The sequence below is a fragment of the Apodemus sylvaticus genome, chromosome 2, assembly GCF_947179515.1.
Source record: "Apodemus sylvaticus chromosome 2, mApoSyl1.1, whole genome shotgun sequence".
Taxonomy (NCBI): domain Eukaryota; kingdom Metazoa; phylum Chordata; class Mammalia; order Rodentia; family Muridae; genus Apodemus; species Apodemus sylvaticus.
In genome coordinates, this window is record NC_067473.1 from 53,962,625 (window position 1) to 53,977,527 (window position 14,903).

The 14,903-nt window shown below is 43.0% G+C and overlaps 1 protein-coding gene across 3 annotated transcripts in view; it reads left to right on the plus strand.

Moving 5' to 3' along the window:
• Positions 1–14,903, plus strand: part of Ahcyl2 (adenosylhomocysteinase like 2) — a 146,905-nt gene that overhangs the window by 121,465 nt on the left and 10,537 nt on the right. For all 3 annotated transcript variants that reach the window (XM_052173361.1, XM_052173359.1, XM_052173360.1), the window contains 4 exons: positions 3,501–3,564; positions 4,027–4,115; positions 7,616–7,686; positions 8,938–9,032. In XM_052173361.1, coding sequence (XP_052029321.1) covers positions 3,501–3,564; positions 4,027–4,115; positions 7,616–7,686; positions 8,938–9,032 — 319 coding nt within the window. The remainder of the gene's footprint in view (positions 1–3,500; positions 3,565–4,026; positions 4,116–7,615; positions 7,687–8,937; positions 9,033–14,903) is intronic.

A 14,903-nucleotide genomic window follows, 5' to 3' on the forward strand; every position in this document is an offset into this window, starting at 1 on the left:
ATGCACTCCCAGAGGCATTTGTGCTTTCTGCTCTAAGAGGGCTGCAGGTGTGACAGCACTCGCCCTGCCTCCACACCTGTGTCCTGGCACTCCTTCGCTGCTGCCATGAAGACCCCCGTGTGCAGTTGGCATTCTGTTGGTGTAGCTAATACCTGACATACTCAACGTTTGAAAATCAGAGCTTGGTTTTGGCTCAGAGTTTTAGAGATATTGGTCTATGGGCAGGTGGCCATCTTTGCTTTGGGGCGTGCAGTGAAGCAGTGTGAGGTTAGTCAGGATCATGTAACAAGAAAGTCAACTGCTTCTGACTGGGATGTAGGAAAAGAGTAATGAAGGCGCTGAGTCCCCTCTACCCCTTCAAGAACGTGTTGCCAGTTTCTAGAACGCCTCCCACTAGTCTTGACCTCTTAGTTTTCAATGTGTTTTAGTAAAGCAAGCAGGGGAACCAAGCCTTTATCATATGAACCTAGAACATTCTAGATCCAAATCATAGCCCCCAAGTAATTTTCTAAGTAAAACCATCAAAATAGCTTAGAACATGCCGAGCGCAGTGTTTCTATCACATACAGGTTAATTGAGAAAATGAGGAAAGATTCTGTGGACTGCATTCCTAACCGTTCGGTGTGTGCAGTGACACCAGGTGGGCCCTGGATCCAGAAAGAGCTCAGTTTAAATGCTGCTCCCATTACCTATTTATTAACTCTAATCCCTTGCTTGTCCTCCTCGCATATTCCCTCATCTGTAAAATAGTAACTTTATGACCTACTTTATGAGTTATTGTGAGAGTTAATAAGACAAGGTAAGTTGTTCAGTGTTGTTACCTTTCTCCTTTAAAAAGAAACAGTCAGGGTGGCATTTCACTGTGGACACCCAGCTGACCTGGAACTTGATACACAGCCTGGTCTGGCCTCAATAGCACAGTTCTGCTTTCATCATGCTTTAATATAGGCACGTGCAACCAAACTCAGCACCTTGCTTGTCTGTCTAGAACTTCATGTATAGTAAGTTTTAGGATATAATATAAGGTTGGTTTTTGCTGGGGTTTTTTTTTTTCTGTTTGGTGGAGTGTTTGATGCACATTGTAAGTATCATTACCTACTATATTACTGTGGAGTCAATAGTATCACATAGACTGGACGTCTTCATGAAGTCTTAGCATAGTAGTCAGCTATGGGGTGTCCTCATGTAAGGGTCATTGTGACAGGTACCTCAATTCTGACCATATTAATAGTAACTTGTATATATTTCATTAAAAGATTTATCTACCCACCACTATCTTTTACACTTTTTAAGTACCAGATATGTGACCCTAAAGTTGGCCTATACCAGATCAGTAAAAGATGCATGAAGAGAACTCTACTAGTTCAGAAAAAAGATAGAGCCCCTCCCCAGCCATAGTTTGCTCCCCTGATAAAAGAGTCTTAGGTTGTACAAGAGTGTATGTGAGTGACAAGGAGCAGCAGAGCGGGGGTTACGGTTGGGTTTTACAGTGAGGAGCAGGAACCTGGACTGCCATCTAAACTTGCTGAGCAGTGCAGGCTCATTGATACTTGCACACAGTGCCAAACTGCAATTGGGTCAAGGGCACTTATTCTCTCAGTAGAGATGGAAACTGCTCCTGAGAAACTGCAGTAGAAGCCGCGCATGGTGGCACACATCCGTAATCCCCGCACTCAGGAGGCTCGGAGGTGAATTGAGTGTTCTAGGCTAGTCTTTCTTATATAACAAATTTGAGGCCAGGTTGTGCTACATAAGATCCTGTCTCACAAAACCAGAAAGAAAAGGAGGGGCAGCAGAGCGGGCAGGCGTATGGGCTAAGAGAGCATCCACGTGAGAAAGGTATTAATATTTAATCTTCTACAGTTCTGAGATGATTACTTGCTGGGTTCCTCTCTTTACATGTTGCTAGGACCAAATTCCTGACAAAAGCAACGTAGGCATAATCAAATCATGACAGGAAGTCATAGCAGCAGGACTGGAGGCTGCTGATCACATTGCATCCACAGTCAGGACGCAGAGATGAATGCTGATGAAAGAGATGAGGATGATGCTTTCACCTTTTCTTTGGTCCACGACTCTCATCCATCAAGTGGTACTGCCTGTGCCAAGGGTCTTCCTACATCAGTTAACCTAATCTAGAAACTCCCTCAAAGACGTGTCCAAAGGTTCGGTACTGTGATCATTCTAAGTCCCCTTAAGTTGTCAGTCAAAATTCACCATCACACAGACATCAGGAAGCCCTGTCAACTCCTCTTGTATTACTGACTAAGATTCCACTTGAGGATGAATAAAAATTTCCCTGAAGCTCCAAAGGAGCTCAGCTAGGATTTTCACATTGTAGAGTAGATAGTGTTTTAGCTCTCTTAGGGCTGTGGAGTTAGAAAAACCAAAGAGAAGTTTATAGAGTGTTGCCATGACACCTAACTTACCATTACCCCCAGTCCTTCCTTGAGTGAAGTCTTTTTTGTCCTTTATCCTTGTGGAAAATCCTGAGATCACAGGAAAATCACTGCCTAACTGGAGTCCGTCCATGTCTGCAGCCTGGTTGTCACTTGCAGAGGAGCAGTGTGAAGGAAGTTTCCAGACCACCACAGCTATGTGCAGTTACAAAGAGGGGGGGTAAGGAAAGGCTTCAGAAAAGTGGTCAAAGGAAAGGAGGCCAAGAACTGTATCCTTAAGTTCTCCTTGCTGTGCTGGCTCCTGTGAGACCACTCTGCTGATCCATGGCTTCTGAGTGACGTGGTCTCCACCAGAAAGTAGCAAGTTTTACCCATGTTTGGAGATCCTGTGTATTTCAAAATCAACAGGATTTTAGTTGAAACTCTTTTTTTCTTGACCAAGATTCCCAGAAAAAGTAATCTCATTGTACCTAAAGAGAAACCAGAACTCATTCCTACACATTCTTTCCAGAAGTCCTGGAGACAACAAGGATCAGTTTCTTAGAGAACAAGATACAAGGGTAGAACGTTAGTACTCCAAATCAGCCCAGAAAGATGGTTGGCTATATAGTCGGCATCAGCAGATTTCACAGCCTCTCTGCACCATTGTCTGTTACTCTCCATATTGAATCAGTGTAAGATACGAGTATCAGACTGATACTGCTCAATGTATTATTTACTGTATATTCCTAAAACAGTAAGGTAAAGTAGTATTTCCATCAAGTCAGAACTGTCGCTCTCTAAATTAAAATCACTATTTCCTTATTTGTATCTTTTCTTTTTTCCCATATCTATTCACAATATAGGAGTGTACATTGCTGTCTTGTTTACAGGCCATTGTATACTCTACAACTTTCTTTTGTACCACTCCTAAGAAAGAGGGAGATTACAGAGGGAGGCTGCACAACTCCCATGTACCCAGAGCTCTCTAGACAGACAAATACGGACTGTATTGCTTTTCCTCAAATTGAAAGAACTTTAAAACAAAGCACAAGCCTCAGGTAGAAAGTTAAGAATGTTTTTCCTAAGTGAATGGTTTGGTTTGGTGTTTGTTTCCCTTAGGCTTAAAAGGACAACAGATATGATGTTTGGTGGAAAGCAGGTGGTGGTCTGCGGCTATGGAGAGGTAACGTTCAACCTTTTATTTGTTGGATGCTTAAAATGTGTTTTGATTAAATTGTTGCAGTTTTGTGTATAGACAAAAGTACATCATGCACCATGTTAGACAGGAACACGTAACTTTGCAGGGCCTTGAATTAAGTGCCTTTCTTTTCCCTATGTATATTTCTTTTCTGAGTTGATTTTCTGACTTGTTCCAGCACCGCTGTTTGCGATGTTCTTTTAGCTTGTGTTTTGATTATAAATCGTGAATGTGGGTGTTCTCATGCATATGAATGTGCTAAGCAGGGGCCAGGGATTTGTTTATGAACTGCATTTATTTGTTTTTCTTGGTTTTCCCCAAGCATGAATCTATCCAGCAGACTTGCTTTTAGGGGAAGAAGGAGGGTGCCCTTCCAAAGCTTCCAGAAGCTTCGAGAAGTATGCTTCCGCTGACTCTCCTCATTGTGTGTGTTCTTTCCCTGCCCAGGTGGGGAAGGGGTGCTGCGCTGCTCTGAAAGCCATGGGTTCCATCGTGTATGTAACTGAGATTGACCCCATCTGTGCCCTGCAAGCCTGGTAAGCATGACAGGGGATGCCTGCTCCTCCAGTACATGGCTGGCTGCGGTGCCACCGTGGATCTGCCACGCTGCGTCTTACACCCACACACCCTAAACTGCTAAGGGAACTCTAAGCTTCTATCTTGCAAAAGTCACGGAATTCTGCTCTGAGCAAAGTGGAAATGTAGAATTCCTGTTGAAATAGTAACAGGGAATGCTTTGGTTTGAGAGACAAAATATTCCATTAATGTCTCTCTTCATATGTAATCCTCCTCATCCCTTTGGAAAATTATGATCAAAAAGAAAAGGCAGGCCAAACAGATGGTTTTCTAGACTAAGTGGTTACTGTGCAAACCTGATGACCTAAATTCAGTCTCTGACTTAAGAGTTGTCCTCTGACCTCCACAGGTGTAACTTGATCTGTGCTTACCTTCGTGTATCTCTCCCTCTCCCTCTCCCTCTCCCTCTCCCTCTCCCTCTCCCTCTCCCTCTCCCTCTCCCTCTCCCTCTCCCTCTCCCTCTACCTCTACCTCTACCTCTACCTCTACCTCTACCTCTCTCTCTCCCTTTCCCTCTCCCCACCCCTCTCTCTCTCTCTCTCTCTCTCACACACACACACACACACACACACACATTCTAGTATTTTTAAAAGAAGGTTCAGACCTATAATCTTAGCATTCCTGAGAGTCTGAGGGGATGTTGGGTGCAGTTTAGTGATAGAACATGTGCTTAGCATGGACATGGGTTCAGTCTTCAGCAGGAAGAAAGAGAAGGGAGGGAAATGCTGTGTCAGAGACCTTCTGATCTACTAATACACTTCAGAAACCTCCATGGTAGTCCTCCCAAAAATGTGAATCTAACTATGAGAAAATATTAGACAAATCCAAACTAAGAATGGAATCTGTTCACTCCTGTGTGAACAATGTGTGGGAAAGTGTTTGTGATATTCTTATAATTCTTAAGGCTCGAATCTAAACTTAAATTTTTTCAAGTTTCTTTTTCCTCTCTCAAATGTGGATCCTAGCAGGGCATACCTTTAATCAAAAAGATCTCTAAAATCAAGATCAGTCTGGTCTACCTAGTGATTTCCAGGCCAGTCAGGACTGCATAGTTAGACCCTGTCTAAAAAATAGTAATAGTCAAAACAAATAAAATATAGATAATCATCCTTACCTCAAAGTATTGTGAGAATACAATCACAGAATGTATTCTGTCACAGAATGGACTCTCACTAAGTGGTAACTGATATTAAGATTATTTCCATCATCCAAAAAATAGGAAATACCATGGTCAATAAAAGCTACTTGTAAGTCTAAGTTTCTGTACTATGTATCTACATTTGTTGCTTTCTGTGTAGTGTTTACCACTAAACCTCTGGAAGAACACTGAGCTAGGATAAGGTTGGAATAAAGCCTGTCCCTCTGTCCTGCCACTCACAGGGCACAGTCCTAAGCTCTGTCCTAGGGCTCTGCCCAAGCAGAGTTCCCCAGGAGTCACTTCACTGGCTTCCTCTAGTTGGCTTCCGTACATGGGGAGCGTCACCTTTCCGGCACTGTCTCTTCAGTATTGAAACAGAAGCAACACTGACGGTAGTGCATTCACAGTGTCTAGCCGTGAACCAGTAACTTACCGTATATGCTGCACAGCTATGTGCTGAGGGTAAATGAGAGAATGAAAAGAACCCAGAAAACCCCTGTGCTGTGTCAGGAGCACTGGAAACAGAGCATGCAGCTGGAGCTGCAGAGCATGGGAAACCTGTTGTGACAGAAGACTGAGGAGCTGTAGACAGGAATGTCGGTGAGGCTGTATCAAACCGTGTGCAGAGCTTGGGATTGTTTTGTTGTTGTTGTTGTTTTGGGGTTCTTTTTTTCTCTCAGTTTGAAAGTGTGTATCCTATGCACAGAGCTAGAGCATAGCCTCCAGGCAAAGGCTAGCACAGCATATTTCAAGAGCTCACTGACTATAGATTTGGGCAGTGGTATATCTGAGGTTAGAATCACATGGCAGTGTAATCAGTTATCAGTATAAGAATTTATCCTGGAGTTTTTTAAACATGTAAATAAAATATTCCAAATTGCACTTAGAGAAATCACTGTACAAAATGATTTTGAGATGTAACCTAGAGACAGTGAGATTGGGCCGTGGGCTGCTGACTTGACCTTAGCTAAGCCAGCATGTAAGAGAAAAGGGCAGAACTAGGCACGGTGGCCCACACATCTGTAACCCCAGCACCGAAAGAGAATTACCTCAAATTTAAGGCTAGCCTGGTCTACAAAATAAGTTCTGACCCTGTCTCAAAACCACCAAAAAGGTTCTGTGGGGCCATAAATTCAAGAGACTTTTAAGGAATTAAGAAAAAGTATCAAAAAGATTTGGTTACAATTTCAGTTAGGAAGAAATGTTTCCTTGGCCCTTCCAGTTGGGTCAACAGTTGTGCTGTTGCTCAGGGTAGAAAATAGAGAAGAAAAATAAATGAGGGTGTGGAGAGGATAATGAGTTTGGGATCCGTCTGGGGATCTTGAGATATCTGAAGGAGTAGTTAATCCTCGGCTATGACACCCCCCAGCCATGTGACTTAAAGATACAGACTATAGCTGCAGTGTAGGTTGATGGTGAAGCTCTGCCTTTTTTTCTGGATGCCTGGACTCTGACCCCAGCACTGGGGTGGGGGGCATATCCCCATCATGTGAGTGATGATTTATACCCAAATATGGATACTGAAAGAACAGAGAAGGATCCAGTGAAAAACCCCACAGAGTTCCACTGCTTTAATGTGGGAAACACCTTAGAATGTAACCAAGCAGCGTACAGTTGTCTAACATGTACAAGGTCCTGGCTTCCATCCCCAGCACGACAAAAGTGGGGAAATAGGCTTTATGCTTAATGTGGCAGAGAAATCAAATGCTATAAGGCACTAAGGAAAAAAAAAAAAACTTGTTTTTTTTTTTTCTTTTCAGAAGCTAATCAATGATCTTAGAAGAATAGATTCAGTAGGGGAATACCAGAACAGGGAAGTGGGAAGGGGTGGATGGGAGAACAGGGGAAAGGAAGAAGGCTTATGGGACTTTGGGGGGGGGGGGGTCCAGGAAAGGGGAAATCATTTGAAATGTAAATAAAGAATATATCAAATAAAAAAACAAAAGAAAAATAGATTCAGTGAGAATAGATCCAGTGGGCATGTGACATTTTCTAGAAATTCCATTTGGGAATTTCATGGGAGCCCTTGCTTGGCTCCCTATTATTAGGAAGATATAGTTCTGTAGGTACAAAAGGAGCTTTTACAGTTCTCCTGTATAAACTAGGGAAATGATTGTATGTTTGACTGAAGCCAAATGTGGTAACACATGCCTGTAATCCCAGCATTTGAGGAAAAGGCTAGAGGATCCTGAATTTGAGGCCAGCAGCATCGCAGCTGTCCAGGAAGTGACACTAGCTAGCTGCTTGAGGTGCTCGCTCCAGGCTTGTAAGGGAAGACTCCCCTCGGCTGGCTGAGTTAACTGTCCTGCTTCATTTCCGCAGTATGGATGGGTTTCGACTGGTGAAGCTAAGTGAAGTCATCCGACAGGTGGACATTGTTATTACGTGTACAGGTATGGCTGTGGTACATCCGATGGGGTGGGATGTGGGAATGCTCTCATGGGGCAAATGAGGGGTGATTAAAAATATTCTGGATAAAGCCAGACTGCTAAAATGAGAGATAGGGGCGAAGAAGTAGGAATGCCTCATTTGGTAGAACACTCGCCTTAATAAACATGAATTCCTGAATTTGATTCCAAGAACCCATGAAAAAGGGCCAGACGTGGGTGACTGGAGAGTTGGCTCAGTGGTTAAGAACACCTGTTGCTCTTGCAAAGGACCCAGGTTCTATTCTAACTGTGGGAATCAGACATATTGGCAGTATACATGCATTGAGCAGGTAAAACACTCAAGACACATAAAGTGAATAATCTTTAAGAAGCCAGGCATGGTGCTTGGCACTTATAATTTCAGCACTGTGGAGTCAGAAATACACGGAGACACACATGCATACACCAGAAATAGTAGACAAAAAAAAGTCTATATCTTTCACATTTTCCTGTTTAGAGCACTGCCAAACTATTTTTCAAAGCAAGAGACCCTTTGCACAGTTGTCCCAGCAGTGCTTGGGGGTCCCAGCTTTTCTACGTCCTCAACGGCCTTTCCTGAGGGTGTTGTTATTGCCATCCTAGTGATCACACAGTCATATATGATTTAGATGGCTAGCGATGTTCTCCATTCTTGCCTCTGCTTTCTGGCCATTGATATCTTCTCTAGAGACACAGTCTTTCAGATCCTTTATTTATTTTTTAATTAGATTATTTGTCTTTATTGTTGAGTTGTAAGAGTTCCCGATACATTTCTGATAGACATCCCATTTCAGTGTTTGATTTACAAAGATTTTGTCCCAGTCACTAGGTTGTCTTTTAAACACTTCCTTAGTTGGGTCATTTATAGCAAGGCCTTGTATGTTTATTGATGTAGTCCAGTCTCTGTTTTTCTTCTGTTGTTTATGTTTAAAGTGCTGTATGGCTGTAGACTGTTGCAGAACCTGAGGCTACAAGGATTCACTTTCATGTTCCTCTAACATTTCTATCAAAAAACTAAGAGTTTTTCTAGTTTTTGCTCTTAAGAATATGATCTATAGAGAATTGGTTTTATATGTTAAATTATATATATGTGTGTGTGTGTGTGTGTATATAATATATATATATATATATATATATATATATATATATATATACTATCGTATGTGCTTGTATAGTATTTGAGGTAGGAGGTCTAACTTCATTCCTTTTCATGCGTTTATCTCTTCTGTTTTTAAGGGAACAAGAATGTGGTGACCAGAGAGCACTTGGATCGTATGAAGAATAGCTGCATTGTTTGTAATATGGGACATTCCAACACCGAGATTGATGTGGTAAGATCCTTAGTGACCATTGCTGGGACCTTTCTTCATTTCCATTTATTCTCTTCTTCCCAAGTTACAAACTGGAAGAAGAGAAGGCAGGGGCATCAACTAGTCTGAGCATGAGTATTCTAGAACAGTCCATATCTGTTCACTTTTCAACCCTATGGCCTGTGCTTAGGGGAAAAAAATAAAGCTTTTTCATCACAACCATTTCAAATGATTGCCTCCTTACACCCAGGCGTGATTACCTACTCAGACTGAGAAACGTTTTCTTTTCATGCTAAGAATTGGGAGCTGGATAAGTTCAGTATGACTCAAAGTAGAGTCAGTATGGTGGAAATGTTTAGCTTTACATAAAGATAAGTAGGCTGGTCCATGGAAACACTCAAAGGAGAGAGATCTGTGGGCTAGCATGAGTACGTGGTCTTAGAATGGCTGTGTCCATCAACTACTGCAGTTTTTTCTTTTCTCTCTCTTTTCCACTGGCCTAGGTCTCCCCTTAACATATCTCAAATCACAGTAACCAAGTTATATTGAAGGTACCACCTTCAATCCAGAGCCACTGTGTCATAGCATATATTCCTAAACCTGGGAAGTCTATTGCTATAGTTCTATATAATCTGATTATATCCAACCAAGCCTCTACTAAGTTATCCAAGTAGCAGTTAATAGAGGTGTATTTGTTTCTTTTCAGACTAAAAGCCAGAGTGTCTCTCAGTATGACTTTGACTCTCGCTTTAAGTTTTTATGGCTTTTTTATGGCATGTCTGTCTTTCTCTGTGGGTCACTGGCTCAACCGTAGCAGGCTTTCCTCTCACAGAGGGCTGCTGTGACTGAGCTGTGCATGGTAGCTGAGGACCAGCTGATGCTGAGGGCCTCTGGGTAATATTTATTTTATGTGCTTTCCCTTGTTAACCCTGTGTCCTATTTTTTTGTTATTAGAAATATTTGGCTGGGGATGTAGCTCCTTGTTAGAGTGTTCGCCCCACACACACATGGCCCCAGGTTTAATCCCCGTACCACAGCACCAGAAAGAAGGAAGGAAATAGCTAACAAGATAACCTCCCAAAGCCTATGGCTAGTCTGGGGGTCTGAGTGCAGTGGCATCATTGCTCTGTCTTGTCACTCCAGTTTGCTTACAGTTACTAATGGAGTTGATAGTTGGTTCCTTGGCAGGGGCAGGGGTTCCTCTTACGTTCCGTTATGCACCATGAGTGAACAGGCACCTTTACTACATGGTCAAAGAGAAAGCAGGAAGACTTCTCTCCAAAACAACAGGAAGCCCTGACTGACAGATGCGGTCATCAGTTGTACACCTTTCCTTTTACTCACCCCATGCCCTTGTATTCTGGGAGAGTTATTCTTAACTTTAAACTGGGACGTGTGGACATTAGGTACACTGGGAGTCAGACAACTGCTTCAAAATGAAATTTGAGCTCAAATATGTAAGCTGGTGTATGTGGTAGTGCTTACCTTTAATTCCAGCATTTAGGAGGTAGAGGCAGGTAGATCTCTGAGTTCGAGGTTAGCATGGTCTACAGAATGAGTTTCAGGACAACCAGAGCTACACAGATAAACCCTCTTTCAGAAAAACAAAACAAAACAAAACAAAAATCAGGTATAGTGACTCCAAGGCCTGGTTGTCCCTCTAAAGATGGGCTAGACATGAGCAATTCTTTAGAATAAAGGTCACAAGACCATTTACCTTCAATCACAAATATTACTGTATGGTTGCTATATGCCAGCTGGAGTTCTAGATGCTTAGAGTCAGTGAACATAACAAATTCCTACCCTCATAGAGCTTATATTTAAGTGAGAAGAAAAACTAAACATAATAAATAAGTAAAATTCTTAAGAGGAGAGAGAAGTGAGTTTGGCAGAGGGGACAGAGCACTAGGTCGCTATTTAAATAGTAGATCCAACTGCGAGCCTGACATCAAAAGGATCAGTTGTGTGGATTTCTAGGTAAGGAGCATTGGAAGCAGCGTCTGTAGCTGGTCCACATGGCCAGAGGCAGAAGGAACCCTGCTCTGTTTGAGGGGTGGAAGGAGGCTGGTGTAGAAGGCACAGTGAGCACAAGACAGGGGAGAGGAGAAAATGAGGTCCCTGGTAACAGTCCAGACCTTTTAGGGCTACTAAAGGGCTACTTTTAGTTATACTCTGAGAGAAACAGGGAGCCACTATAGGGTTTCTAATCTGGCTTAGTTTTAATATTATGACTTTTACTTTAAAAGGATCACCCGGGATAACATGTTGAAACTAGGCTTGGTTTTGCCATTATTGCTAGGTAGACCCCCATATTTGCTGTATCTGGAGCTAAGAGCCACCTCTCTCTTTTCTTTGAATTCTTCATGACATGAGGTATGCTTCAGAAAAGATGCTTCTCAGAGAACTTTTGAAAGTTAGTGTGTGATGGTACTGTCACAGAGCATGTAAAAAACAGTTTAAAGTAGGTTGCTAGAAATTCAAGGCCAGCCAGGGCTGTATAATAAGATCCTAACTCAAACAAACAAACAAAAACAGCAAACTCAGCCAATAATTAGAACCAAGATGTTCATTCATTATTTAGCAAGTGTATGCTGAACATTTGGCCTGCTCTATACCAAGTTTTAATTAGATGAAGTAAAAGCTTTGAGCAACATCTTCTGCTCTTGGAGTTTATATTCTTGTGTGGGAAATGGATAATAAATAAGTCAGCAGTTATTGTCTGTGTTATATTGAATGAAAAGGCGAGATGAGGGTGTTGAGAGCACTCTTCTAATAGAAATGGTCAAGAAAGGCATTTTGTGGATAGGATGTTAGGGTGGAGAAGGCTGAATGAAAGAAAAAGGTAGACATGTGAGGACCATGTATTCCGAGAAATATGGTCGAGCAGGAATGCAGCTCAGTGGTAGAGCACTTGTGGGGATGAATGCACACAATCCTGTGTTCAGCCTCACCATTGCAAAGAGGAAGCAAGCAAAACGATCAGGATGGCAAGAGCTGAAGAAGCTGTGGTCGAGCCAGCAAGATGGCTTAGCAGGTGTGGGCACCAGCAAGATGGCTTAGCAGGTGTGGGCACCAGCCAGATGGCTCAGCAGGTGTGGGCACCAGCAAGATGGCTCAGCAGGTGTGGGCACCAGCAAGATGGCTCAGCAGGTGTGGGCACCTGCAAGATGGCTCAGCAGGTGTGGGCACCAGCCAGATGGCTCAGCAGGTGTGGGCACCAGCCAGATGGCTCAGCAGGTGTGGGCACCAGCAAGATGGCTCAGCAGGTGTGGGCACCAGCAAGATGGCTCAGCAGGTGTGGGCGCCAGCAAGATGGCTCAGCAGGTGTGGGCGCCAGCAAGATGGCTCAGCAGGTGTGGGCGCCAGCAAGATGGCTCAGCAGGTGTGGGCGCCAGCAAGATGGCTCAGCAGGTGTGGGCGCTTGTAACCAAGCCTGAAGACCTGAGTTGAATCCCTGGAACCCATGGGAAGGAGAGAAACAGTTCTTGTACATACATGATCCTCTGACCTCCGCACACATATATGTAAGTGCCAACATATACAGAAAGATAAATAAGTAGATCAGTAAATACATAGATGTAAATTGTTTAAAGATAAAATCTGGCGACAGTAACAGACAGGGGTGAGGCAGAGGAGACCGCTCGAGGAGGCAGTGGGTAAGGCAGAGCTTTGTGGGCCATAGTAACTAGAGTTTTATCTAAATAGAAAAGAGACTACTGGACAATTTTGAACCAATAAATAAATGTATCTGATGTATACTTTTTATAAACCAGTCTGGCTTTTGTGTAAAGAAGACCCTCTAGGCTTGAATAGGTGTGGGGACAGCAGGAAACTCTGAGGAGGTGAAGGTGCTGCCTTGGTCTGGGGTAAACAGTAGAGTTGATGAGACTCGGTGTCACCGGTGGAAATTGCTAAACCAGTTAGAGGTAAAATATGAAGAAAGGAGTGAGAGTCTCTGAAAATCACCTAATTTTACTGTGTAGGAAAGTTATTTGGTAAATATTCATCCAGATAGATAATTGATCTTTTGTAACCAAAACTTAGAGAAGAAATTCTCTATAAGTTAGTGTTACTATGTAATATTTATCTAGCTAGATTTGTATTGTTTTGTATTTGAGCTAGGGTCTCACCCTGTAGAGACTCAGAGTTCCACCTGCTGGCTAGCCAGATAATTTTGTGATCAAAATTTAGAATAAATCCCAGTACTTGGGAGTTGAGTAGGAGGACGGGGTCAAGGCTTGCTTGGGCTGCCTAGAGAGCTCCAGGCTTGTGGGCTGGGAGAACAGTAAGAGCCCCTGAGTGTGTCTCCCCTCCCCTAAAGGTTACGTAGGTTTTTCTTTTCCCTTTTGGGTAGGAATTTTTGATTTTACCTAACTCTGAGCTATTGCTTGCTGTATATTTCAGAAAGAATAGGTCATGAAAAGTGTTAGCCACTTAGAAAGCTGTACTTTTTTCCTGAAAAATATGAAATGGATGAACACCAGAGAGCGGCTGTAGGCTACTTGGTGGCCAGCTCTCTCTTTCACATCTCTCCTGTCTCAGGTGAGGGCCTGTGTGATTGTCAGCTTCATAGGTCAAGTGACAAATCGCTATATACACATACCTTCAGGGCCATTCTCTAACCGAAAAATAACTAAGTCATGTATTGATTCAGTTTTAAAGGACTGGAACCACAGCTGTGCTCCCCACAGGGTTGGGGTGGGGGAGGGGTGCTGTGCACTGTTTGGAATCATGTAAGATGAGTATGTGTAGGCATAATACCTTTCCAGGGGGATGAGCCTACCATTGGAGCCAGCACCACATAAGCAGCCTTCTTCCTGGTAGAGGGGTTAGTGCAAAGCCAACTTACTGCTCTCCCACTCCCACTGCCCTTTTTAAAGTGACAGTTCTAGACATTAAACCCTAAAGCACATGTTTACCACTGACCTACTTCCCCCCAGCCCCCAGCCCCAATTGGTTGATTTTAAGAACTATTCTTGCCAGGCAGTGGTAGCACGCGCCTTTAATTCCAGCACTTGGGAGACAGAGGCAGGCAGATTTCTGAGTTTGAGGTCAGCCTGGTCTACAGAGTGAGTCCCAGGATAGCCAGAGCTTCACAGAGAAATCCTGTCTCCAAAAAGCAAAAAAAACAGAGCTATTCTAGCCCCAGCCATAGGGTAAGAAAGGCTCTTAGAGAGCACATCTGTCAAATAGATATCTTCACAGTGAGGGCATCGGCCCTCCCTGGGGAGTGCTGGAGAGAAGTCAACCAAGTATTTTTTTTTTTTTTTTTGGTTTTTTGGATTTGGTTTTTTTGAGACAGAGTTTCTCTGTGTAGCCCTAGCTGTCTTAGAACTCACTCTGTAGACCAGGCTGGCCTTGAACTCAGAAATCCGCCTGCCTCTGCCTCCCAGACTGCTGGGATTACAGGCGTGCGCCACCACCGCCCGGCTAAGTATTTTTTTTAAACCTCCTTTTAAATGAGTGTCAAGGGTTTTTGCCCATATTGTAGCCGTTCCTGTGCCTTTTGCTATACTGTCTCTTCTCTACACTGTTTTCTTAAGTTCTAAACAGTTCCTTCCTTGATTCCACCATGTTCTTCCCAAGGAGCACTTCCTAAGATGGAGGACTCTCAGTATCGTGTTGTCAGTTTTTTGCTCCCAGTCACCAGGATTGCTTTTCCTCTGGAACATTAATGATATGAAACAATAAAATTCTAAACTACTTAACACCTCATCTCACTATAAAATGCATGTGTTACCATGGAATTGTATGCTTTGGCCAGAAGGTGGTCATCTCCATATGGTGTTTTCAAAGGCTAAAGGATATATTTTGTGTTTAACCTTAACTTCTTCAGTTTTCCGCTTGCTTCAATTAGTTTAACCCTGTTCATGTCCTTTACTTATACTTTTA